This window comes from Carassius auratus, chromosome 42 (genome assembly GCF_003368295.1).
Source record: "Carassius auratus strain Wakin chromosome 42, ASM336829v1, whole genome shotgun sequence".
Taxonomy (NCBI): Eukaryota; Metazoa; Chordata; class Actinopteri; order Cypriniformes; family Cyprinidae; genus Carassius; species Carassius auratus.
In genome coordinates this window covers 16,972,405-16,998,232 of record NC_039284.1, presented here as the reverse complement: position 1 = coordinate 16,998,232, position 25,828 = coordinate 16,972,405, and the positions used below count along the sequence as shown (strand labels likewise).

General features: G+C 36.4%; 2 protein-coding genes and 1 long non-coding RNA gene across 3 annotated transcripts in view; 2 read left to right on the top strand and 1 right to left on the bottom strand.

Moving 5' to 3' along the window:
- The first annotated feature begins 949 nt into the window (after nt 1–949).
- LOC113060905 (ubiquitin thioesterase zranb1-B-like) lies at nt 950–16,456 on the top strand. The gene is made up of 10 exons (XM_026230164.1): nt 950–1,449; nt 3,829–4,766; nt 6,198–6,385; nt 6,473–6,626; nt 10,091–10,162; nt 10,459–10,657; nt 11,492–11,612; nt 12,201–12,330; nt 13,402–13,631; nt 15,163–16,456. Exons 2-10 carry the CDS (start codon nt 3,944–3,946, stop codon nt 15,379–15,381), a joined length of 2,136 nt encoding a protein of 711 aa, XP_026085949.1. The 5' UTR covers nt 950–1,449; nt 3,829–3,943; the 3' UTR covers nt 15,382–16,456.
- A 3,846-nt stretch (nt 16,457–20,302) lies between these two features.
- Nucleotides 20,303–25,828, bottom strand: part of LOC113060904 (uncharacterized) — a 36,941-nt gene continuing 31,415 nt past the window's right edge. The window contains exon 5 of the long non-coding RNA XR_003278308.1: nt 20,303–20,794. This is a non-coding gene — a long non-coding RNA (uncharacterized LOC113060904). The remainder of the gene's footprint in view (nt 20,795–25,828) is intronic.
- On the top strand, nt 20,978–22,092 carry LOC113060898 (antimicrobial peptide NK-lysin-like). Its single transcript, XM_026230157.1, has 5 exons — nt 20,978–21,077; nt 21,173–21,237; nt 21,497–21,607; nt 21,690–21,847; nt 21,972–22,092. The coding sequence occupies exons 1-5, from the start codon at nt 21,035–21,037 to the stop codon at nt 22,030–22,032; spliced, it is 438 nt and encodes a 145-aa protein (XP_026085942.1). The 5' UTR covers nt 20,978–21,034; the 3' UTR covers nt 22,033–22,092.

The following is a 25,828-nucleotide window of genomic DNA, read 5'->3' as shown; positions in this document are numbered from 1 at the left end:
TTATTATTATTATTATTATTACTATTGCTTACTGACATTAACCTTTGTATTATTATTATTATTATTATTATTATTATTATTAGTTTCGCATCATTAAACACTTAATCCTTGGTAAACACTAATTTAATTTTAAATTTAAACACGGCACAGGTGAGTATTGATGGTGGAAGGTGCAGCATAAATTTACTTGTTTCGAGACTCACCTATTAAAAACAAACTTTATGGGCGGGCTTTATCGCTCTGACCGTGTAATCAGCCAATCAGAGCCACGTGGATATTCATACATAATATATAATAAATGTAATAAGAATAAATATGGTTAGTTTATGAAACCACTGGATGGCGACAAAGTTGCGCTAAAAATATTCATTCATCTGTTCTGATTAATCGATCGATAAAAGATAATCAATCAGCTGACGAAAGGATGTATTTTCACCGATCATGACTAAACTAACCCTAAATTATAAGGGACTCAATGTTCACTAAAGAAATGTTATGGAAAAAAAGAATCAGAAGATATTAAAAATGTACGAAGAAATTAAACTTTTTAAATTAGTTAATTTCTTTTCTAATGCAGTCTTCACTTCAAAAACACGAATACATTATTTAAAGAAATAAAAAATAAAAGAGTCTACTAGAGAAATTAATAACTGTTCAGCTAAAACCACCCACTGGGCCTTTCATTTATTGTTTTGACACACACAGAACAATCTAACGGCCCTGGGGCTACAATGTCAACTCTTTTAGTTTTGTTTTCATTGAAAAACTGCCCTTATGTCACTGCAGATGCTGCTGCGGTAGAGCTTTCTGTACCGATGACATCATCCCCCTAGACTTGGCTGTGGAGCCGAACACACGAAACACACTCCATTTTGGCTCCACTCCAGAGTGAAACCTAATATTCCATCCCTGATATTCTTAGAGCCAACATGGCGGACCGAGAGCTACGGTTTCCTGATTGTTATTACTCGTGAAGGAAGTATGTCGTGAAGCTCTTTAACGAAAGAAATGCGCCCTCATTGGATTCCACGGTGTTTACGGAGCGAGAGCCAATCATATGTGCCCGCTGATCCAGGTGATATCCCTCCTACCAGTATCTCCGGAGTTGGTTTATTTTGGTTTACCCCCCGCTCCTGTGCCGCCGCCATTAAAGCCAGTCACATCGGCAACAGAAATGGGAATTCCTGTGTTTAAAACCCACTAAAACCCTCTTTGATCCGAAGATCGCGGTGGTGCTTGGGGTTTTAGAGGAAGGGAGAGAAATAACATGGGAGTTCGGCCGCAGAATCGCGCTGCTGTCGCGGTAGATTGTCGGTGCTGAGCTGGATTTGGACCCGATCGGATTGGGTTTCGGTAGGACCAGAGCGACAGAAGCTCGGTTTGCAGAAGGGCGAACTCGGGAGCAGTAACGTTAGTGTTTGCAGACTGAAGTGTGGAGGGCAAAGACAGGTAAGGGCCTTGAGATTTCTGTGGGAGGAGGGGGGGGATCACTGTAACATTATATTCAACAGTGCAAATTAATGCACCTTTTTTTTTGAGTTTCCTAAAATGCTTGCGTATATTTTTATTTTTGATAAAATATAGATCTATGTATTTATTTATAATTATTTTTATTTTAAGGAAGTGAAAATGTCAATGGACAGTGCACGGTCTTGAGCTGAAGTGGCTGTATGTGTTTATTTACGGTGCAGATACAAACCGGAGCTCTTTTATGGCGTTGTTGTTGTTCGGGTAAAATCGACACCTTGGTGTTGAATTCCGAAGCGAGCCGAGAGTGTTTACAGTGTGTCAGTGCAGAGTTTGTGCTGGATACATTTGAGCTGTATACATTTGAACTTTACACACTGTAGCGGCGGAAATGAGTCTCGCATTCCATTTCCAGCGCCCGTTATAGAAAAACTCCTCTCACCATTAAAGCCAGGTTTCCAGTCGTGCAAGAAGAGGTATGTGTCAAAACCAACTGAAGATAACGAAACGGCATTTTTGCGTTGTCAGAGGCTCGTCCAGCAGCTTGACAGCTCCTTATCTAATCTGACAGATCATGACCCTTCAAAAAATTTAACCTACTTTCAAAAGGAAACACCTATATTGCCTAAATTTTGGATATAAAATGTGAAATATAAAAACTATAGTAGTATTGTATGTGTATATATACACACACACACACACACACACATACATATATACATACTTTAAAATATAATTTATTGCTGTGATGCAAAGCTGAATTTTCACCATCATTATTACTTCAGTCTATAGTCATTCAGAAATCATAATTCAATCATTCTAATATGCTGTTTTATTATCAGTGTTAGAAACAGTTGTATTACCAAAGATGTCTGTTGAATAAAAGTTTTTTTGTTGTTGTTGTTGTTCATCAAAGAATCCAGAAAAAAGTATCACAGGTTCCAAAAAAAAAATATTAAACAGCAAAACTTTTTCCAATATTGATAATAAATCAGCATATTAGAATGATTGAATGATGATTGACACGAATACTGGAGTAATGATGATGCTGAAAATTCAGCTTTGCATCGCAGCAATACATTATATTGAAAGAGAAAACAAATATTTTAAATTGCATTATTATTATTTATTTATTTATTTATTTTATCAAATACATATATACGTTAATCATTCAGTACCACTATTACCGTCTTCATAATATCTCTTTATTAGGTTACCACCACAGTCAGGAAAATCTAGGCCAGTGTGAAAAAAATGGTCTCTTTTTTTTAAACAAATGTTGAACCAAATTGGACCAAAATCTAGTCCAATAACCAAATAAGAGTGTAGGAATGTAGGTCAAAGGATGTGACCGTTTGCCCCAGTGAGCTGGTTTCATCTCTGTCGTTTGCCCACCTGTCAGGAATAATCCAGAGTCCTGAACAACTTCTGCTTTAAAAAGCCTTTCAGAATTCATGTATTGTGCTTTTTTACCACAGAAGCAAATGGAAAGATTAAGGTCGTTCACAAATGATGATTTATGCTGATTTAAAAGTTATGTTTCTTTTTGTCAACCCTATGCATCCTGTCATCAGTTTAATTAAGATAACTTTAAATAGTCAAAGTCAGCCAAAAAAGGAAACTGTAGTACAGTACAGTGATATCAGTTGGTAATTTAATGCTATTTTTTATATTTTCTATGATATTTAATAGATCACCATATTCATATACTATATTTTTGTGTTACTTCAGAAAAATTGTTGTATTAAATTGAAAGTAACTTGTACAGTAGGACATTTTAGCAAATGTGGACCAGCCAAATAGTGTTCTTAAATTCAATCAATGTTTTAATTTGAAGTTTGGGGTCTGTACAATTAAAGTAAAAAGATTTGAATTATTGTGAAATATTATAAGAGTTTAAAATGACTCTCTTCTATGTGTATATGTTTTAAAATGTAATTTATTCCTTATTCATTATCATTCTAATATGCTGATTTGCTGTGCTTGAAACTTCTCTGATTATCATTGAAAACAGCTGTGTTGCTTAATATTTTTGTGGAAACCCTGATGCAATGTGTGTGTGCCATTATATTGATCACATGCTATTTTTTGTGAAAATATCTATATTTTTTGTAACAATGTAAAAATATTCACTGTCACTTTTGATCAATCTAATGGATCCGAGCTGAAAATTTAAAATGTAAATTTCTTAACAAAAAAAAAAAGTACTGACTCCAGTGTTATTTTTTTAGAACGCATTACGTTTATTTTTATATATTTGTAAGAAAATTGTAATACTTTAGAGTAATTACACCCTGAGACTTGTATATCAACATCATTTCTATTGTCAAACTAAACTTTGTGTGTCTGTGACTACTGCAGGAGAAACTGGAGGCGCTGTGAACGTGAGCGAGTGAAAGCAGGTGAAGAACGAAGAAACGGCCGCCTGGAGGGAGGGAGGGGGGTCCATCAGCTGCGGTGCCTTGCGTGAGCGAGGATGACAGATTTGGGCTTGAAGTGGAGCTGCGAGTACTGCACCTACGAGAACTGGCCGTCCGCCATCAAATGCACCATGTGTCGGGCCCAAAGGCACAACGCACCCATCATCACAGAGGAACCCTTCAAGAGCAGCTCCAGCCTGGACCCGCAGCTCTGCAGCACACAGCTCATCTGCCCTGACTCCAGCGCCCGGCCTCGGGTCCGAATCGCCGATGAGCTGCCAGAGACCAGCAGCAAATGGTCCTGCCAAATGTGCACCTATCTGAACTGGCCCCGTGCAATCCGCTGCACACAGTGCCTCAGTCAGAGGCAGCAGGGCTCCCAACACGGCCCGCTCAGTCCGTCTGAAGCCCCACAGACATCGGACTCGGAGTCCAGACCTTCCCCGATCACCTCGGACCCATGTGAGGAGTATAACGACCGGAATCGGCTCAACATGCACGCGCAGCGTTGGCCGTGCTCGGTTTGCACTTATGAGAACTGGCCAAAGAGTCTGAGGTGTGTGGTTTGTGACCACCCCAAACCCAGCGGTTCGCCCGAGGCGCCTCAGCAGGATTCGGAGGCGGAGAGCACCACGTCCCCGTCGATAGTGAACGAGCAGGAGCGGGATAAGCTGAGGACAGCGGGGGGAGGGGGGGTGAGCAGGAGCAGACAGAGGAAACTCTCTCCACCCACGTGTAAAGGGCAGGCGGAGGTGAAGATCGAGCTGGCGTCGGGAGCGGTGGGCAGCGATAACGAGCAGGAGGCGGACTTTAAAAAACTCAAACAGATCCGGAACAGGATGCGGAGAAGCGACTGGCTCTTCCTGAACGCCTGCGCTGGTGAGAAATGAACCCCATTAGTGCTAGATAAAGTTTCCCCAAAACGTATTTGGACACTTAAAATGCATTTTGAAAATGTCATTGCATTAGATTGAGTGTATCTGCACTCAGATGCTGCAGGAGCTTTTCTCTTCACTAACTTCACATCATTTTCCCTTAATGTCTTTTCGTCAGCTGGTGTTCTGGTGATTTTTAGTGGATGTATGTAGTTGGTAGCACAGTGTAGTTCATCACATTAACTGAGAGCATGCTCAGATACATTTACATTTTATATATTCAATTTTTTGCTTCATGCGCGACCGTTCAAAAGTTTGGGGTCGGTAAGATGTTTTTTTTTTTTTTATATAAAGAAGTCTCTTTTGCTCACCAAACCTACGTTTATTTGATCAGAAATATGATAAAAATAGTAATATTGTCAAATATAATTACAGTTTAATATATTTTTAAATGCAATTTAGTCCTGTGATGCAAAGCTGAATTTTCAGCATCATTTCTCCAGTCTTCAGTTTCACATAACCTTTAGAATTCATTCTAATATGATGATTTTCATTGTTAAAATTTTTTTCTGCTTAATGTTTGTGAGGAAACCATAATACCATTTATTCAGGATTCTTATATGAATAGAAAATTCAAAAGAACAGCATTTATTTTTAAATCTTTTGTAATATTAACGTCCTCGCTGAATAAAACTATTCATTTCTCTCAAGAAGCAATTAAACATCCAAACTTTTAAATGGTAGTGCACATGTACCTACATCTAGATCAAAATAAATACAAATGTTTTTAAATATCCAGTGCATTGACATTGTGGTAACACTTTACAACAAGATCTGATTTCTTAACATTAATGCATTAGCTAACATTAAAACTAACAATGCATCACTACAGCATTTAATAGTCTTTGATTGTCTATGTTAATTCATTAATGTTAACAGATACAGTTTTTGAAAGTAGTGAAATTAGCATTAAACAAAAGATTAACTGATGCTGTTGTTAGTTAATGTTTGTTAACCTTACTGTAAAGGGTTATTAAGTGTTACTTGAGTACAAATCACTATTTGATTGGAATTGGAATTTACGGTGATGTGAAAGGTGAAATTCAAAGCTGAATCTTTTGATATCAGCTGGTTTCAAACCTTTATTTTCATCACTAAGCCGCTGGGAGAACGTTTGCATGCACCTGTTTTGGATGCAAACCGACAGATTTAGTCTCACATGCTCTGCTACTAGGGAACACTTCTTTTAGAGATCTGCTTTCCTGCATCAGAGTATGAAATCATTCATCTCTAGAGCATTATCAGTGTTTTCTGGAAAATGCCTATGGCTACTCTAGGTCTGATAGGCATTGAATCTGAAATTGAAACTGCAAATGCAAAGAGTTATGAAAGAGAGGAAGTCAACCCACTCATATGTAAGGCATCATTTCTTCAGGTGTTGTGGAAGGGGATCTGGCTGCTGTGGAGGCGTACAAGTCATCCGGTGGTGATATTGCACGTCAGCTGACCGCGGACGAGGTGCGGATTCTCAACCGTCCGTCTGCGTTTGACGCTGGTTTTACTCTGGTGCATCTGGCCATCCGCTTCCAAAGACAGGACATGCTTGCTGTGTTGCTCACGGAGGTCAAACTTTTACACGCATAAATCTCTCACTATGTGTCTCACTATGTGATATTGTTCAATTATCATCTGCTTGTGAATGTATTTCAGGTGTCTCAGCAGACAGCCAAGTGTATACCGGCTCTGGTGTGTCCTGAGTTAACAGAACAGATCCGCAGAGAGGTGGCAGCAGCACTTCACAGACGTAAAGGAGAGTTTCCCTGTTACTTCTTTACTGACCTCGTCACCTTCACATTACCAGCAGGTGATCACTCATCATTTTCATTTCTATAGACAAAAAAATTCCCTTCTGCCACAGAATCTTATGTCTGGCCACAAACCACAAAGACCTATCTGACTGTCGTATTTTAAGCAGGGTAAATAAAGAAATATAAATATAGATATGTATGTTAAAATATAGATAAGATACACTCACCTAAAGGATTATTAGGAACACCTGTTCAATTTCTCATTAATGCAAATTATCTAATCAACCAATCACAAGGCAGTTGCTTCAATGCATTTAGGGGTGTGATCCCGGTCAAGACAATCTCCTGAACTCCAAACTGAATGTCAGAATGGGAAAGAAAGGTGATTTAAGCAATTTTTGAGAGTGGCATTGTTGTTGGTGCCAGACGGGCCGGTCTGATGAGTATTTCACAATCTGCTCAGTTACTGGGATTTTCACACACAGCCATTTCTAGGGTTTACAAAGAATGGTGTGAAAAGGGGAAAACATCCAGTATGCGGCAGTCCTGTGGGCGAAAATGTCTTGTTGATGCTAAATTTAAATTTTTAATTAAATTAAATTTAAAAAATTTAAATTTGCAGACACTTTTATCCAAAGCAACTTACAGTGCATTCAGGCTATCAATTTTTACATATCATGTGTTCCCGGGGAATCGAACCCCCAACCTTGCGCTTGCTTGCTAGAGCAGTGCTCTACCAATTGAGCTACAGGAACACATGATGCTAGAGGTCAGAAAAGAATGGGACGACTGATTCAAGCTGATAGAAGAACAACTTTGACTGAAATAACCACTCGATACAACCAAGGTATGCATCAAAGCATTTGTGAAGCCACAACACACACAACCTTGAGGCGGATGGGCTACAACAGCAGAAGACCCCACCGGGTACCACTCATCTCCACTACAAATAGGAAAAAGAGGCTACAATTTGCACAAGCTCACCAAAATTGGACAGTTGAAGACTGGAAAAATGTTGCTGGTCTGATGAGTCTCTGATGATTTCTGTTGAGACATTCAGATTGTAGAGTCAGAATTTGGCGTAAACAGAATGAGAACAGGGATCCATCATGCCTTGTTTCCACTGTGCAGGCTGCTGGTGGTGGTGTAATGGTGTGGGGGATGTTTTCTTGGCACACTTTAGGCCCCTTAGTGCCAATTGGGCATCGTTTAAATGTCACGGCCTACCTGAGCATTGTTTCTGACCAAGTCCATCCCTTTATGACCACCATGCACCCATCCTCTGATGGCTACTTCCAGCAGGATAATGCACCATGTCACAAAGCTCGAATCATTTCAGATTGGTTTCTTGAACATGACAATGAGTTCACTCTAGTCAAATGGTCTCTACAGTCACCAGATCTCAACCCAATAGAGCATCTTTGGGATGTGGTAGAACGGGAGCTTTGTGCCCTTGATGTGCATCCCACAAATCTCCATCAGCTGCAAGATGGTATCCTATCAATATGGGCCAACATTTCTAAAGAATGCTTTCAGCACCTTGTTGAATCACTGCCACGTAGAATTAAAGCAGTTCTGAAGGTGAAAGGTAGTCAAACACAGTATTAATATGGTGTTCCTAATAATCCTTTAGGTGAGTGTATAAATATCTTATCTTTCAAATAAGATAAAATAAAATAAAACTTTTATCTCACAATCCATTTATAATGTTAATCAAGGTTTCTTGTTAACAAAAACACTGTCATTTAGTTTTGAATCATTAAGGGATATAACAGATGAAAGTATTCATATATTTTAGATTCATTGCACACCAACTGAAATATTTCAGGTCTTTTATTGTTTTAATACTGATGATTTTGGCATACAGCTCATGAAAACCCAAAATTCCTATCTCAAAAAATTAGCATATCATGAAAAGGTTCTCTAAAGGAGCTATTAACCTAATCATCTGAATCAACTAATTAACTCTAAACACGTGCAAAAGATTCCCGAGGCTTTTAAAAACTCCCAGCCTGGTTCATTACTCAAAACCACAATCATGGGTAAGACGGCCGACCTGACTGCTGTCCAGAAGGCCATCATTGACACCCTCAAGCGAGAGGGTAAGACACAGAAAGAAAGGCTGTTCCCAGAGTGCTGTATCAAGGCACCTCAGTGGGAAGTCTGTGGGAAGGAAAAAGTGTGGCAAAAAACCCTACACATCGAGAAGAGGTGACCGGACCCTGAGGAAGATTGTGGAGAAGGACCGATTCCAGACCTTGGGGGACCTGCAGAAGCAGTGAACTGAGTCTGGAGTAGAAACATCCAGAGCCACCGTGCACAGGCGTGTGCAGGAAATGGGCTACAGAGAAGCAGCACTGGACTGTTGCTCAGTGGTCCAAAGTACTTTTTTCAGATGAAAGCTAATTTTGCATGTCATTCGGAAATCAAGGTGCCAGAGTCTGGAGGAAGACTGGGGAGAAGGAAATGCCAAAATACCTGAAGTCCAGTGTCAAGTACCTACAGTCAGTGATGGTCTGGGGTGCCATGTCAGCTGCTGGTGTTGGTCCACTCTGTTTTATCAAGGGCAGGGTCAATGCAGCTAGTTATCAGGAGATTTTGGAGCCTTTCATGCTTCCATCTGCTGAAAAGCTTTATGGAGATGAAGATTTCGTTTTTCAGTACGACCTGGCACCTGCTCACAGTGCCAAAACCACTGGTAAATGGCTTACTGACCATGGTATTACTGTGCTCAATTGGCCTGCCAACTCTCCTGACCTGAACCGCATAGAGAATCTGTGGGATATTGTGAAGAGAAAGTTGAGAGACGCAAGACCCAACACTCTGGATGAGCTTAAGGCCGCTATCGAAGCATCCTGGGCCTCCATAACACCTCAGCAGTGCCACAGGCTGATTCCCTGCATGCCACGCCGCAATGAAGCAGTCATTTCTGCAAAAGGATTCCCGACCAAGTATTGAGTGCATAACTGAACATCATTATTTGAATGTTTACTTTTTTGTATTAAAAACACTTTTCTTTTATTGGTCGGATGAAATATGCTAATTTTTTTAGATAGGAATTTTGGGTTTTCATGAGCTGTATGCCAAAATCATCAGTATTAAAACAATAAAAGACCTGAAATATTTCAGTTGGTGTGCAATGAATCTAAAATATATGAAATTTTAATTTTTATCATTACATTATGGAAAATAATGAACTTTTATCACAAAATGCAATTTTTTTGAGAAGGACCTGTATATATATAATTTTGTTTTTTCATTTATTTCGGTTAAAGTTTATTTTATTACAAGTAAAAAAACGTTCTATGGTTTTATTTAACTATAATAACAATAGAAAGTAAGAACAATTAATAAATAGGGCATGAAATGTATTTCTGTAAAAAGTGACCTGCAATATGACATGATCTATGCCTTGAAATGAAAACTCTGTAAATGTGGAAAAGAAATCCATAATATGTCCCATTTAACAGACCGTAGGGTTTTCAATGCAGAGATTTTCATTTTCTTTTATCTTTTGCAGATATTGAAGACCTTCCCCCAAATGTTCAAGAAAAACTGTTTGATGAGGTCCTGGATCGAGATGTACAAAAAGGTGAAGTAACTTTTTTAGCATTTATTTTGTACTTTAAACCAGAAAATACTGGGCAGTACAAATGAGCTCCTCAACTAGTTTTACTTAAGGACTATAGATGTTTTGACTGTAAACTGTGGCCAGCACAACGTTGGCCTTGTTTGCAAGTAAACCTGTATTTAATCAACATCAAAAGATATGGGAGTCTTAGCTGGTCTATTTGGGTTGCATCCCTGAAGAGCAGCGTGCAGCTAGCAGAATGTATCACGGGATGTGCAAAGAAACGTGTTGAGAAACTGATTTATTCTGGTGTTCAGAGCTGGAAGAGGAGTCTCCCATTATTAACTGGTCTCTGGAGCTGGGCACGCGTCTGGACAGTCGGCTGTATGCTCTGTGGAACCGAACCGCTGGAGATTGCCTTCTAGATTCAGTGTTACAAGCCACGTGGGGAATTTACGACAAAGACTCTGTCCTGAGAAAAAGCCTCAACGACAGCTTACACGACTGCTCTCACTGGTAAGGCTGGGTTTACATCATGTCATGTTTATTTTTTCATTTATTTAAATTTTGGTACAAGTATTAGTAATTAGGGTTTTGCATGTTTTTTTTATTGTTTTTATTCATTATTATTTCCATTTAGTACATGAACTCTTAACTAAATGAAAATGACAATTGTTTCCTTAGCAAATACCTGGGGGGGAAAAAAATGATCTTTCTCTCGCGCTTTTTTTTTTTCTCTCTCTCTCTCAGTTGAAGCTTGTTTTATTGCATATAATAAAAGCTTTAAGGGTTTTAGTTACCTGTAATAACCCTGGTTCATGTTAACTACCCAGAAATCTCTTGTATTAGCAACGCTTCAAAGTTTGAAAATACAACTTCTAAAAGATCTCATTCATTTTTCATTCATTTTACAAAAATAAACCATATGGCTTGAAAAGCTCACTACACCTTCTGATCACACTGCGAACAAAAGTGATGTTCTTCATAAGTGAAGATACTTAAATCAAGACACATTTACTTGAGAAGCAAAAAGACATCATCAAAATAAAGTGAGTTTATAATTCAAACAAGAACAAAGAAAATAAGACTTGATGTGTTTAATTTGCATCTCAAGCAAATGTATCTTAATTTAAGGATGCTTAAATATCTGGACCTTTTTAGGCCTTAATTCGAGGAAGGGTGAATTAAGACATTTTTAAAACCTTTTTCAGACCTGCAGAAACCCTGCAGCACACGTTTTCTTGAGCAAGTTTAGTCTTTCTTGTAATCCTTGTTTATTTGCAGTTGGCTTAACATGGGTGTAATTGCATCTGTGGGTTTTATCACAGATATAATGCGTGTGTTTTCCAGGTTCTACACTCGCTGGAAAGAGTGGGAGTCCTGGTATTCCCAGAGCTTTGGTTTGCATTTCTCTCTGCGGGAGGAGCAGTGGCAGGAGGACTGGGCCTTTATACTGTCATTAGCTAGTCAGGTAAGCAACCAGATGAGAAAAGATGAATATTTCACCACCTACTGACTGAGATACCTGCAGCTGACTCATACAGAAACACACAAGCAGACACACATCCCACATTGTTTCCATTCGTTGTTTCCATACTGCTCCCATACTGTTCGATTTTGAGATTCATTGTGCTTTAAGTCAACACTGACCATATTTACTTTCAGAGTACACATTTGTCTTACTGTGAACGATTCATCAGGGCATGTTTTTTGAAAGGAACTAAATGTTTATCTTCAAAAGCTTTCATCAAGATGAGACAACTCACCCCAGCTCTAAACAAGTTTCCCTTTTTTGGCTGCATTTAATAAATCATTGAATATCAATGTGTTAAAATGTCAAATTACGACAGTAAAATGAGTTGCATATGCGGTTTCATGTTGAATTGTAAATTTTTTCCTAATGAAATATTCAGATGAGTTTGGGAAACACAACATTGAGGTTTCCCGAGAAAAACAAAGCAGTCATTTTAACATTTTATTGCGGTTCTTTTACTCTCTTACTCTCTCTCTCTCTCTCTCTGTCTCTCTCTGTCTCTGTATTCTTGTATTCTTTCTGCAGCCGGGTGCGAGTTTAGAGCAGACACACGTGTTTGTCTTGGCACACATCCTTCGGAGGCCTATCATAGTGTACGGTGTGAAATATTACAAGAGCTTCAGAGGAGAGACGCTGGGATACACGCGCTTTCAGGGTAAGCCGTGTTTAAAGGTGCTACGCTAGTGTGGAGATAGTTACATAAGGACAGATTGGGCTATGATCACAGTCTATATAGATATAAATATAAACACTATTGTTTAAAAGTCAGTAAGTTTTATATATATATATATATATATATATATATATATATATATATATATATATATGCGCTCTTTTGAACTTTTTAGTCATCAAAGAATCCTGAGTGTATCACTGTTTTCATAAACATATTAAGTGACTAGTGTTTTCAGCATTATAGAAAAAAAAGTTTCTTGAGCAGCAAATCACCTTATTAGAATGATTTCTGAAAGATCACTGACACTGAAGACTGGAGTAATGAGGCTGAAAATTCTGCATTAACATCAAAGGAATGAATTATATTTGGAAATATAATCCAAAAGAAAACAAGTATTTTGAATTGTTATGATATACAATATTACAGTTTTAAGTAAATGCTGCTCTTCTGCTGTGAAAGAAAAACAAATTATATATATATAAAAATTTGTATATTTGTATATAATTTATATATTCATATATTTATACATAAGGTCTTTATACAAGGAAGGTTTACTCAAATAAATAAATATATATATATATATAAGAAACAGGAAATATGTATTATCCATTGACAAGGCTGTTTTAGACTTCTGTAAATCACAAAAATAGGTGCAGTTGTCAGCTACCAAAAATCTAAATCTAAAAAGTCAACAAATGGCCAAATCTCTCTGGAATAATTGACTTGGCCATGTGTTGATCTAATTATAAAGAGCTTGTCACTGCACACATCTGGCAGTTATATTCATTTGATCAGTTTTCACAGTGATGATTAGTGCATGCACATTAGCATTATTCTCTGGGCTGTTTGGCCACGTTGACCAAGAAATGTGTGATCTATTATATCTGCGGCTGACAGGCTGTTTATTGCTACTATAATGATGAAACAGCCAGTAGAAACAATCCATATATCTCTGTCAACACTCTGCTGACTTCAAACACGCTGTTGGTTTTTGGGGTCAGTCACACAGAGTTTCTGTAATTACTGTTTGCTTCGGCTGTTATCTTGTAGGTGTGTACCTCCCTCTGTTATGGGAGCAGAGTTTCTGCTGGAAGAGCCCTATCGCCTTGGGTTACACGCGCGGACACTTTTCCGCCTTGGTTGCCATGGAGAACGATGGCTACGATAATCGAGGCGCGGGCGCCAACTTGAACACAGACGATGATGTCACGGTCACTTTCCTGCCGCTGGTTGACAGCGAACGAAAGCTGTTGCACATTCACTTTCTGTCAGCACAAGAGGTGAGAACAGCTCTGCTGACATCAATGCACTGTGTAGAGTATGTATATATATATATATATATATATATATATATATATATATGTATGTATGTATGTATGTATGTATGTATATATATATATATATATATATATATATATATATATATATATATATATATATATATATATATATATATATATATATATATATATATGAGGGTTTAAGGCTTGCACTAGGTCTGAACTTTTCGTGTGAAAAAATATACAAAAAGATTTAGGCTTTTTATTTTTTGTGCAGGCTAGTTTGTTTTGTAGCTTTTTTTTTATTATTCAAAGCAAAACATTACTAGTGAATAGGATTTAAAAAAATTCCTAGTTCATTAATCACAATACATTAAGACAATGGTTTTGAATTACCGGTACAAGTTTTTAAAAAAATATATTGTTTTGAAATATGCACTAATTTGCAAACATTAATAAAACCGAAATCTGAATCTTGGATTAAGCCAAGTTCAAAATTCTTATTTAATTTTGTTGATAGTCAAATCAAAAAATTCTGTCAACAGCCAAAAAAAAACAAAAAAACATTTGCACCATGTTTTTAGGAGTATATATAAACAAAACACTTCTTTAAAAATCTTCCGAATATAGATACAAATCAACTGTAAAGTTAAAGAGATTTCAGAAGACATTTGAGAAAATATTCATTATATTTATAAATTTTTATATTCATTATATTTTCATTATATTATATTTAAACTAATACCATATAAAAAAGAAAATCTATTAATTGAAATGTTTACTGAAAAAAAATATAATAATAATATAGTAAATAAAATATAAAATAATTAAATTGAAACTAGTTGGTTAAAATTTGTTATTTTAATTCAGTTTAAATTGATGTACTAAAATAACTAAAACTGACATAACAAAATAACTAAATTGATATGGACACAAAAAAAACTACAAAAAATTACAAAAACGCACAACAAAACTAGTAAAAATTCAAATGTAAAAATAAAGAGTAATTCAGAATATTAATAAAAACTATAATAGTACCCAAGTGAAACTAAAATAGCACTGATTGTAATTGAAATCTACAGAGGCAAATGGATAAAGTGTAATAAAATAACTCTTAAATATGTATTCTGGATGTTTGTTTTTTTTTACTATTTATGAAGCAAAATAGCCCAAAATCTCAAAATTGACCAGTGCATAAAAAAACAAAACAATGATATTGCTTATAGTGTCTTGCCTAATTAGCAAATAAAAGGCTTATCTACTTTTTGATGTCAAACAATTCATTCAAGTATTAGAAAATACTAAAAGTTCAACATATTCTCTTTTGCCCTTTTTTTTCCCCCCCCCTTTTGCATTTTTTAAATGTTTTCATGTACACATCATCAAAACTATCCTTGAAAACAACTAAAAACTGTATTTTGCACACCAGGCATAATTCATATATAATTTTTTTTATTTGGGAATCTGTTTATGAGCTGTTGTTGATATACCTTGACGTGTTCTGTGATTGGTTTCTGTGTGTGTCCGTCAGATGGGGACTGAGGAGCAGCAGGAGCGGATGCTGAGGCAGTGGATGGACTGCTGTGTTACTGAGGGCGGGGTCTTGGTGGCCATGCAGAAGAGCTCTAGGAGGCGGAACCACCCACTTGTCACTCAAATGGTGGAGAAGTGGCTGGACGGTTACCGGCAGCTTGCCGCTTGTCCGACTCTGTCTGACGGAGAGGAGGAAGAGGAGGATGAAGATGAGTGAACTCTTGCGTTCCCCAACATACGGAAACACACGCCTCTAACCCCGACCGAATGACAAACCCGAGCTTTCCTTTTTGATTTTTGTCCCTAATACGACAAATAATTTGAGTTTGTTGCAAAATAAAGGAATGCAATTATGATTGTATTTGTCTTTACAGAGTATGTCCTTTGCTTTCGTTTGTTTTGTTTTTAATTTGCTGCTGCAATGCTTGTAGTGATTTAAGAAAAAGAGGAGGAAGGAACAGGAAAGAAAAAGCTATTTCAAGAAGTAAAATGCAGCAATTTAAGCACCCTTTTTAAAACGTCCGGTTCAGTTTATAACAGAACTGACGCAGATGTCTATTTCTATTTGTGTAGTGTGACTCTAGACTGAGATTACTAAAACATAATTCACTACACCTTTGAATACGAGCATTATCTAGGAATCACACGTGTGACTGTCACGATTGTTTTTCTAAATAAAGTTGTTCCTCACCTGATCGTTACGAGGAGAACGCAAGTGGACATTTTAACTCTATTTCTAAAAGATTTTCTGTATTTATCTGGATAATAGTGTGTGTGCCATAGAAATGAAAATGAATGCTTTTCCACTCACATTGTCATCTCGTCGTCCCATTTTTGAACTGCACTGCAAAAGTGAACGCTGCAAAGAAAAAGAGGCATGTGTCAGTTTACTGTGTCCGTTTCTGAAAGGGAACATTATTTCAGCTCTTCTTTCAATGTGATCCCTTCACTCTTTCAGTTGTGTATTTGTGTGTGTCGGTTGTCTTTTGTGAAATGTCTGGCCACTCAGTTTCCAAACCTTGATGAAAAAGACTTGATGTAGACCAAAGTGAACATTACGAGAGATCTGTGGAGTGTTTTTGCAGTGCTAATATAATTGGTTAACTGGCTTTTTGTCCGGTCCTTCTCACATCTCACATCCTTATGTTTTATTTCCTTTTTTAAATTATGTGATGGTTCTGCTACACTATGGTATATTTGATATATAAGGCGGAGACTAAACTTGGTGATATTGAAGACCTAAGTGTTTTGATTGTCCAACTATGAAACTATTATAAAACTTCGAAACGAAACAAAAAGTGTGATTTCCTGCATACAAACTACACATGCCTATATGAGAAATACTCATTGCAGCTATTTGTTATATGTAAGGATGATGCAATAGCAAATTCATTGCTGTACCCTGTTTGTTATTTGAAGTATAATGTTTTAGACTATATATTAACAATAGAAGATTATACTGAAAGACCAAAACAGGCATGCCAAAGCATAACAAGTCACGGTGAGTTGTTTAGCAACACAGAACCTGTTGAATGCATGCATGCTTCGTTAACTAGTGTACACTTTGTACAAAGTTTTTATGAAGAAATTGGGTAACCAAATAGCTGCTGGTCCCCACTGAGCATTGGAAAAAGAAAAAGAAATCTATAAAAATGTGAACCAGCACCTGTTTAATTATCAACATTATTCAAAGTATCTTCTTTTGTTACACAAAATATACAGGTTTCCTATTTTTTCCCTCAATTTTACATTTTTTCACGAGCTATGAAACATTTTCAACATATCAGTTATCCCTAAATATGCAAATACGAACATTCATCCAGGTTTTAATGATTCATAGTGTGAAATCTCTAAATTTGACAATCATTTCTTTACCTAGTAACCCTGGGGTAATTATTTACAGTGTAAAACAGAATAACCCTGTAAACATTTCAACTGTGGCTGTAATGAAGACTTTTCTTCGTGACGGATTTATTCAGGCATGATTTTTCTTATTATTATTTACCCTTTTTTTGTTAACTAAAGAGTTATGGAAATTAAAACACTTTCCTCATGTAAATGTCATGTGACAATTGATTAAAAGGTGTTTTATTGACATCTTTCTGCAGTTGAAACACATCTATATTATCAGGCCTTGCATCGACACAGATTACATGTTTAACTGTTGTAGCTTCCTTGTTGTATGCACGAAACAAGACACCAATGACACCATCAAAATGCGCCATCGGAAAAGTGCTTATTAAACATCAATAATAGTACGGCCAATGATTTTTACACTCCAAAACTATTTCGGCCCAAAATGATAATTAATTTTCGGCCATCGAAATTTAAATTCATCAGTAGAAAATATGAAACATAACACAAAATATTAATCCAAATCCTAACCAATGATGGGTAGATCTCAAGTCTTATTTGTCAGAGAATTCAGGGAGGGCTCAGAGAAACTCAGTAAAGTCTTCATTAGTAACTTTCATTCTCCGTTCCCTCAGAGCCATCAGTCTGTGCAAATGGCCTGGAAGAAAAATATATAAAATCTGTTAAGTACAATGAAGTACATGTACACATTTGTTCACAATCATTCATGGCCTTTGTTCATGTTGAGAACATATTTTAGGCACTGAAGAATGTCAACCCATAAAATGAAAATGATGCCATCATTTCTCAACCTAATCTCATTCCAAACTTGCATGACTTTTTCTTTTCTTAGGTGGAACATAAAATTAAAGGTAAAAGATAATAGGAAGAATGTTGGTAATCAACCAGGTTCCCACTGACTTCCATTGTATGGGGAAAAAAATGCAGGTCAGTAGGAACCAAAACTACTTGGTTACCAACAATCTTCAAAATATCTTCTTTTTAATGGTTTGCAGAAAAAAATTAATGCACATAGGTTTGGAAATGCATGAAGATGGATTAATAACATTTTAAAATAAAAATGTTTGGTGGACCTATTTAAACCTAAATACAAATTGTCAATTAGTAAAGGTGAAATGAACTTCATCTTGAGGTCGTCCAAAGTCACGCGATCTGCTACCGTCATCCTGCTGGTGTGTATCTGGTGTGACTCTGCTCTTAGTCGTTTCATCTGGCAGTGGGAACTCAATCTTACGATCGGTTCTACCTGTCGAAACACACAAAGGGAACATCTACTTTTAGTCAACAAAGTAATGCATTTCATCCTTTATTAAACACAATTATATGCACTTTAAAAACAAAGGAAACTCTCAGACCAATGTTTGCGACTTCAGACAGTTTGTGTCTGGCAACCGAGTCTACTTTGACTCAATTACAATGTGAAGCACACACCAGAAATAAACACAGTAAACTTACTAACTGACCTGGTCTAATGAGAGTCAAGTGGGTCAATATTCATGTCTATTCATCTTTCCGTTTCCTAAGGTCTATTCAGGGATTTTAAAGACTTTACTAACTTTGTGGTTCAGTAATTCAGAGCAGTCAGGCTCAGGAAGGTCTTTATCTACAAACGACTGAATGCTGAAATAATTTTCAGAGCCCACTGATGTCGACACAATGGCGTGATTATCGTCAATGATCTCCTCCTGAGTTCCCACAGACATGGGCGTCCCTATGAGATCATCCGCTTTAGATCTCTCCTCCTGCAAACAAAACATGATGTTAAGGGCTGGGCTTGATTTTGATCTAGATTTATATGCTTCTAGATTCTAGAGCTCTTTCATTCAATATTTTTTATTCTATAATGCCTCTTCGGGCCAAATCATGGCTCTTGGATTCAAAATAAAAACAATATATACACAATAATGAATGTGCTTGCCTCCGGTTTCTCCTCCAGGGGTTTCATCTGCTCCTGGTTCCTGATGAACAGCTCCTCCATCAGCAGAAAGTCTTTATAAAACACAGCTTTCTTCCCTCCTCCAGGTCCTTGACCTCCACTCTGACTTGAAAAACATTAATTTACCCCAAAGTTTTGATGATGTCCATCACCTGCACAGACTTTTGAATTTATTATAATTTGTATTTTGCTTCATGTGAATTTTTGTCACATTAATTGAAGATAGATAGATAGTCTCAGGAAGAGGTTCTTAAACTTCTACAGACGACTGCAGATTCTCTGATGAATCAGGAGTTTAAGAAGATCAATGTTACCCTCCAACAACATCCAGACTGGCAGTCAAATGAGAAGCTGAGAAGGTTCGTCAGCACATGGCTGGTTTATGCAGAGGTGAGTGTGTTATTATGATGTCAGTTCTGTAAATATCAGTAATGTTGAGAGCAAAAAACGAATATGACGCAAGTAATGCTCTATTATTTCTTGAACTAGAGGTGGGTGAACATGTTCGGAAATGAGAACCTGCATGTGGCTGCCTTCGAAAATAAAGGTGTTAAAAGACAAAAGGAAATCCTGAAGCATTTACATCTAAAGGGACAAAGAAACTGCAGTCTCAGTGAAATGCTTATAGTCATTATGAGCCACTTCCTGCCAAGATTAACATTAACCTAAAAAAAAGAAATAGAATAATATATTTTGCCAAATAAAAGTGAAGCCTTTTAGGTTTTATTGGGATAGTAACATTAGAAAACATTATAAAATATTACAGATTTTTATTATTATTATTTAAAAAATATTAAATCATCACAGTAATAAATTTAAATATTTATATATGTGTACTTTAAGCTTCACTTTATGTATACTAATATATATATATATATATATATATATATATATATATATATATATATATATATATATATATATATATATATATTGTGTGTGTGTGTGTGCTCTTCTTTTTGTGACATATCAGGACACAACTCTCTAAACGCTTATAAATCATACAGAATGATTTTTTTTGAGAAAGTAAAAGTGCACAAAATTTCCTGTGAGGGTTAGGTGTAGGGTTGGTTTAGGGTGATAGAATATACAGTTTGTACAGTATAAAAACCATTACACCTAAGGGATGAACCCACTTTTCACAAAAACAAACGTGTGTGTGTGTGTAAGATAACATTTTTGTTTTGTGAAACAATATTGTTATTTATATAGAGAGAGATTGCTAATTTATAATTTATTAGAATAATGTATAGCAATCAGTATAATTTACTATATTAGCTATAAAGGAATATTAGCAATATATTAGCTATAATACATTTTTGTGAGATTCATTTAACGCTTAGGAAACTGAACATTATCTTTACTAACTAAAAATCTTTTTTCCCTTCATACGGGTATGTTGAATTGCATATCAAATGCTCAAGTGGCTCTGGCAAATACAGCACATATGTGCCTTGTTATGCAGGATACAGACCAAGAATTATGGCTCAACACATTATGAAAAGGCACCAAGATCACTGCTCTTCAATGTGAGTGGCATAACATCTGCTGGAGAGAACGTCTTCAATGTTCAAAATCAATCTTCACAGGAAAAAAAAAAGGTGAACTTTGGAAAAGACGATGAGATGCCTTCATGTGCACGGACTGGCGGAGACATCGTCTCCCGTGCCAGCATTTCTGTGCTGTTTTTACATTAGTTCCTGGCTGGAGTTGGGAGAATCTGAGCGCTGCGTACAGGGAGAACCCTCTCTTCACCTTTGACCAGGTTTGTCTGGGACAGTCTTTTACACTTCCTGCTGATCTTCAACTCGAAGAGGCTCTGAAGGGGTTACAAAGTTAGAGTAGTGAATATTAGAGTTTTATCAGAATATGACTCACAATTACCCGGAATGGTTTTGTTAAACATGGTCAGTACATCTGTGGTTTGTGGGTGGAAAGAAACGCTCACTTGTGGTTAGTGCAGAGGGCTATAAAAAAAAGCTCCGTGGGCTTCTGAGGATCACTGAAGATCAGGTTCTGAGAGTTTCATCTTCAACCTGGTTAGAGATCATCTGCTAAGATGCTCCGCAACATCTTTCTTGTCAGCATGCTCATTTATGCAGGTAAAATAATCGTTCATTCAGTTCTAAAACGACTTGTATTCTGTGTTAGGATATCTGTTTACTGCTTGAATCAATAATTTACTGTTTATTTGTAGTCTGTGCAGTTCATTGGGAGATTCGTGAGGTGGACTCTGCTGAGGACCAAGATGAAGAGATCTCGGTAATGGCAATAGTTTTTATTAAATAAGTGTATGCTTTAAATTAATGATCATATGCAAATGATTGATGCACATCTAACCTCATGACAAGCCTCAGTGCTGTGTTTTTTTTTTTTTTTTGTAATAATTGTAGTATGTGTGGTATTTGGAGTTGTAATTTCTCCTGTTCTTCAGATATAATATGGTTGATGTAGCCTAACAAACCCTTAAGCGGCGCCAGATCATTGACTTGTGCCTGACATGTTTGTTGCATATTGTAAGGTTTTTCAGGCTGATGATGAAATGATGGAACAGCAGTCATCTCTTGAGTGCAAAATATGCAAACTGATAATGAAGCTGGTAAAAAAAAAAATCCCGTCTAACGCAACGCCGGTGAGTGTCACGATTGATGTCACAGCATTGAACTGACCGTGCATCTCACAACAGCTTTGACTAAATCCATCATTTTCCTCAGGATGAAATCAAAACCAAGCTGAACGACACCTGTGAGAAGGTCAGGTTGTTGAGAGTTCAGTGCAAGCACTTTGTTCAGAAGTATCTGCACAATCTGATTGATGAGCTGATGACCGATGATGGGCCACAAACCATCTGTACTAAAATTCATGTCTGCAAGTAGGTACACAGAATTATCCACTCCAAAAGTTTATAATCATGTCCTTTTTTTCCCCACAGTAATATGGGGGTTCATTATTTAAATAGGGAGATTTTGAATAACATTTTTTTTTGTTTGTTCCAGGCAAGAATCACCCATAAAGGAGATCATTTTTGTACATGATCAAGCTAATGAGAATTTCTAAATGAGAATAAATGATTACTGTGAAAGCATATAAGCAATAAAATAAAATTTATGAATAAAATGATCAATTATCTGTGTTTTCTTTTAAGTTAAATCAAACGTAAAAAAAAATTAAACAAAATAAAATGAAAAGATATTCAAATATTCAGAGAGGATAGATTTTCAACAACAGAAAAAAAAAATATTTATATATATATTATTTTTTACCAGATCTATTTCATACTAATCCATTGCTTGTCAGTGAGGTCTAAATAAAACTTCATGTTTCCAACAATAACTGCTAAAAATTTTTTAGATAAGAGCATTGCAACAAAATCATGATAAGTCATGATAATACATCATAAGTCGCCTATGTTGCTTTCAGAATAAATATTATTCAGTCCACTGTGATTATGACAGATGTGTTTGAGATTTGGACGTAGTTGCAGATCTATGATAAATGAAGGGTTCTTGTGGCTAACCACGAGATATCTGCCTATCACTGGCATATAGTATCACACCATTTCAAGTGCATGCCTGATTTGGTGACGCCACTTCTTGTGTGCCTTTGCAGAGAGAAAAATATAATTTTGTGCTTTTATAAGCCCCTATAAAATCTCTTGTAAAACATTTACTATAACAAACTGATGCAATATTTGAGATTTAAATGTTACTTGCAAGAAAGAAAAAAAAAGTCAATTATATTAGTTATAAACTTTTTTTAAGGAAATGAATACCTTTATTCAACAAGGATGCATTCAATTTATCAAAAGTGACAATAAAGACATTTATAATATTACAAAAGATTTATTTTTTAAATAAATGCGGTTTTAAAATGTTCAATTCATCAAAGAAACCTGAAAGAAAATATATCATGGTCCCCTTAAAATTATTAACTGTTTAATTCAACATTGATAATAATAAGAAATGTTTCTTATTCTTCGGCAAAACAGTAGAATGATTTCTGAAGGATGATGTGACACTGAAGACTGGAGTAATGATGCTGAAAATTCAGCATTGCAACACAGGAATACATTATATTTTGAAATAGATTCACAAAGAAAACCGGCATTTTAAACTGTATTTGACAATAGTACTGTTTATTTGTATTATTGATCAAATAAATACAGCCTTGGTGAGTAAAAGAGACTTCTTCCAAACACATTGAATATTTTACTGATGCCAAACTTTTGAACAGTGGTGTACATATGTAATTTTCAATGGGTGGAAAGATGCTCTTTCCAGCCAAAGCTTGTAGTTTACACCTACAACCAGCAGAGGTCAACTAAACCATTCTAACCAGCCTAACCTTAAACCTTGACCAGTACAATTCTGATAATTAAACAACCCTATAAACTGCTCCCTGGGACCTGAACTAGAAAAGGTTAAATGTTGAAAGGGTTTTTTTTCCCCAGATACCAGGTAAGGCTGAGTAAGTATCAGATAAAACTATGCAACCACAATGTCACCTGACCACTACACAGTTTCAGGAGGAAAACGAAGCAAACTCAAGCATGACTGATTAACTACAAGATACCATCTAACATGAATGTGGGTTTCTAAACCAACTGTTCACACATTCACACACTCATCAGTCACTTGGCACTAAAATTCCCCCAATCCTCCCCTAATACTCTGAGAAAATAATCAAGAACAGATTAATTAAATGAACAATTATCAGAGTCATATACATTGTTTTCACTGTATTTTAGTTGTGATCTATAGTGATGTGACATACAGTACAGTCAAGAATGGCGAACCATACTCAGAATCCGTGCTCTGTATTTAACCCATCCAAAACTGCCGGGGAGCAGTTGGGGGTTCGGTGCCTTGCTCAAGGGCACCTCAGTCAATGTATTTTCGGCCCGAGACTCAAACCCACAACCTTAGGGTTAGGAGTCAAACTCTCTATGACTATTATTTGTATGTATATATATATATATATATATATATATATATATATATATATATATATATATATATATATATATATACATATTGTATGGAGTTGTGAGCTGTTTGAGCATAAAGTGTCAGATCTGACGGGTGAGCATCTTTGTCATCAGAGGAGAAGCCATGGATGGAGTGGGTAAGAAAAAAGGACAATGGTGTGACGTCTCAGGAAAAGGTTCTTAAACTTCTACAGACAACTGCAGATTCTCTGATGAATCAGGAGTTTAAGAAGATCACTGTTACCCTCCAACAACATCCAGACTGGCAGTCAAATGAGAAGCTGAGAAGGTTCGTCAGCACATGGCTGGTTTATGCAAAGGTGAGTGTGTTATTATGTTGTCAGTTCTGTAAATATCAGTAATGTTGAGAGTGCGAAAACTAATATGATGCAAGTAATGCTCAAGTATATGCAAGAAATGCTCTATTATTTCCTGAACTAGTGGTGGGTGAACATGTTCGGAAATGAGAACCTGCATGTGGCTGCCTTCGAAAATAAAGGTGTTAAAAGAAAAAAGGAAATCCTGAAGCATTTACATCTAAAGGGACAAAGAAACTGCAGTCTCAGTGAAATGCTTATAGTCATTATGAGCCACTTCCTGCCAAGATCGTATCAAAAGTAGACTCTAAAAAATGCTGGGTTAAATGTAACCCAGCACTGGGTTAAACAGGGACCAACCCAGCAGTTGGGTTGTTCTGACCGAGCGGTTGGGTTATTTTGACCAGAGGTGGGTAGGCCAGGGGCCAAAGACTAAAAGTCCTGACATATTCTTGTTCCACTCATAAACTCAGCAGCTGATTTCATCAGTGGAGGAACCAAGTCATTCCTTCCAAGTCACAAATGAGTCTGAAGTCAAATCCCAGGTCCCAAAAAAGTTACAAGTTAATAAGATAATTAAGTGATTCATTAAATGATGAGTGCACATTAGTGATGAACACCTGCTGTTATTGAAAATTACAGAGGATCAGATGTTGATGTTTTATTGGTTAAAATGATGCCACCATCATGGAGATCAATGTTTGCTTTAGCTGCGCTCTTGACCCTTGACTTGTTGTGTTAGATCTTTCTCTGTAGAAATGTGTGTGGTGTTATACAATGTTGAGATATTAGTTGTTATCATCTGCAGAGATAAGCCTTGTGAGCTGGCCTGATTTTTCTCAAATAACTTTTTATTTATATGTTTAGGTTTTGCACTGACAATCCAGCAAAGTGTCGTTATAATAGATATAATGAATTAATAAAATAATAATACACACAAAAATGTACTACTGTACTATTTAGACACTCTCAGACATCAAGAACCAGTATAGGAATCTCAACAATGGTGACAATCAACAAAATGCTTCATGATGAAATGCATGCTGGGTAACACCAAAGTAAAAATTCCCATCATGCACTGCAGTATGAAAAAAATATTATCACCACTGTTGAGAATCATATGATAAGTGTTCATTTCTAAAAGCCTGAGCTGATAGCTTCTTTTATTTTCGTACAATATCAAAATTAAGTTGGCATTTGTTTAATAGTTTTTTTTTTTTTTTTTGGAAGTTCAATATCTGCATTTAAGTTAATATACCAAAGAGAAACCACTTCATGACATTCACTCATCATGAGTCATTAGCAGAAATCACAAGTTAATCTGCTACATCAAGCTTTTGATTCAGCAATGCACAAATGTTTGCTGTGAAACAATGTTGCCATTGCTTAGAAACAAACTACTTTGAACTATTAAAAGGGTCAATAGACTTAAAGCAAACCTTGACCACAATTATGGTGGCATCTTGTGTGTGTTCAAAAAAAATCAATCAATCAGTATATTTCATCTAAGGCTGTGGCTGTAGTCAGTTGTAGTTCTTGTGTTTCACTT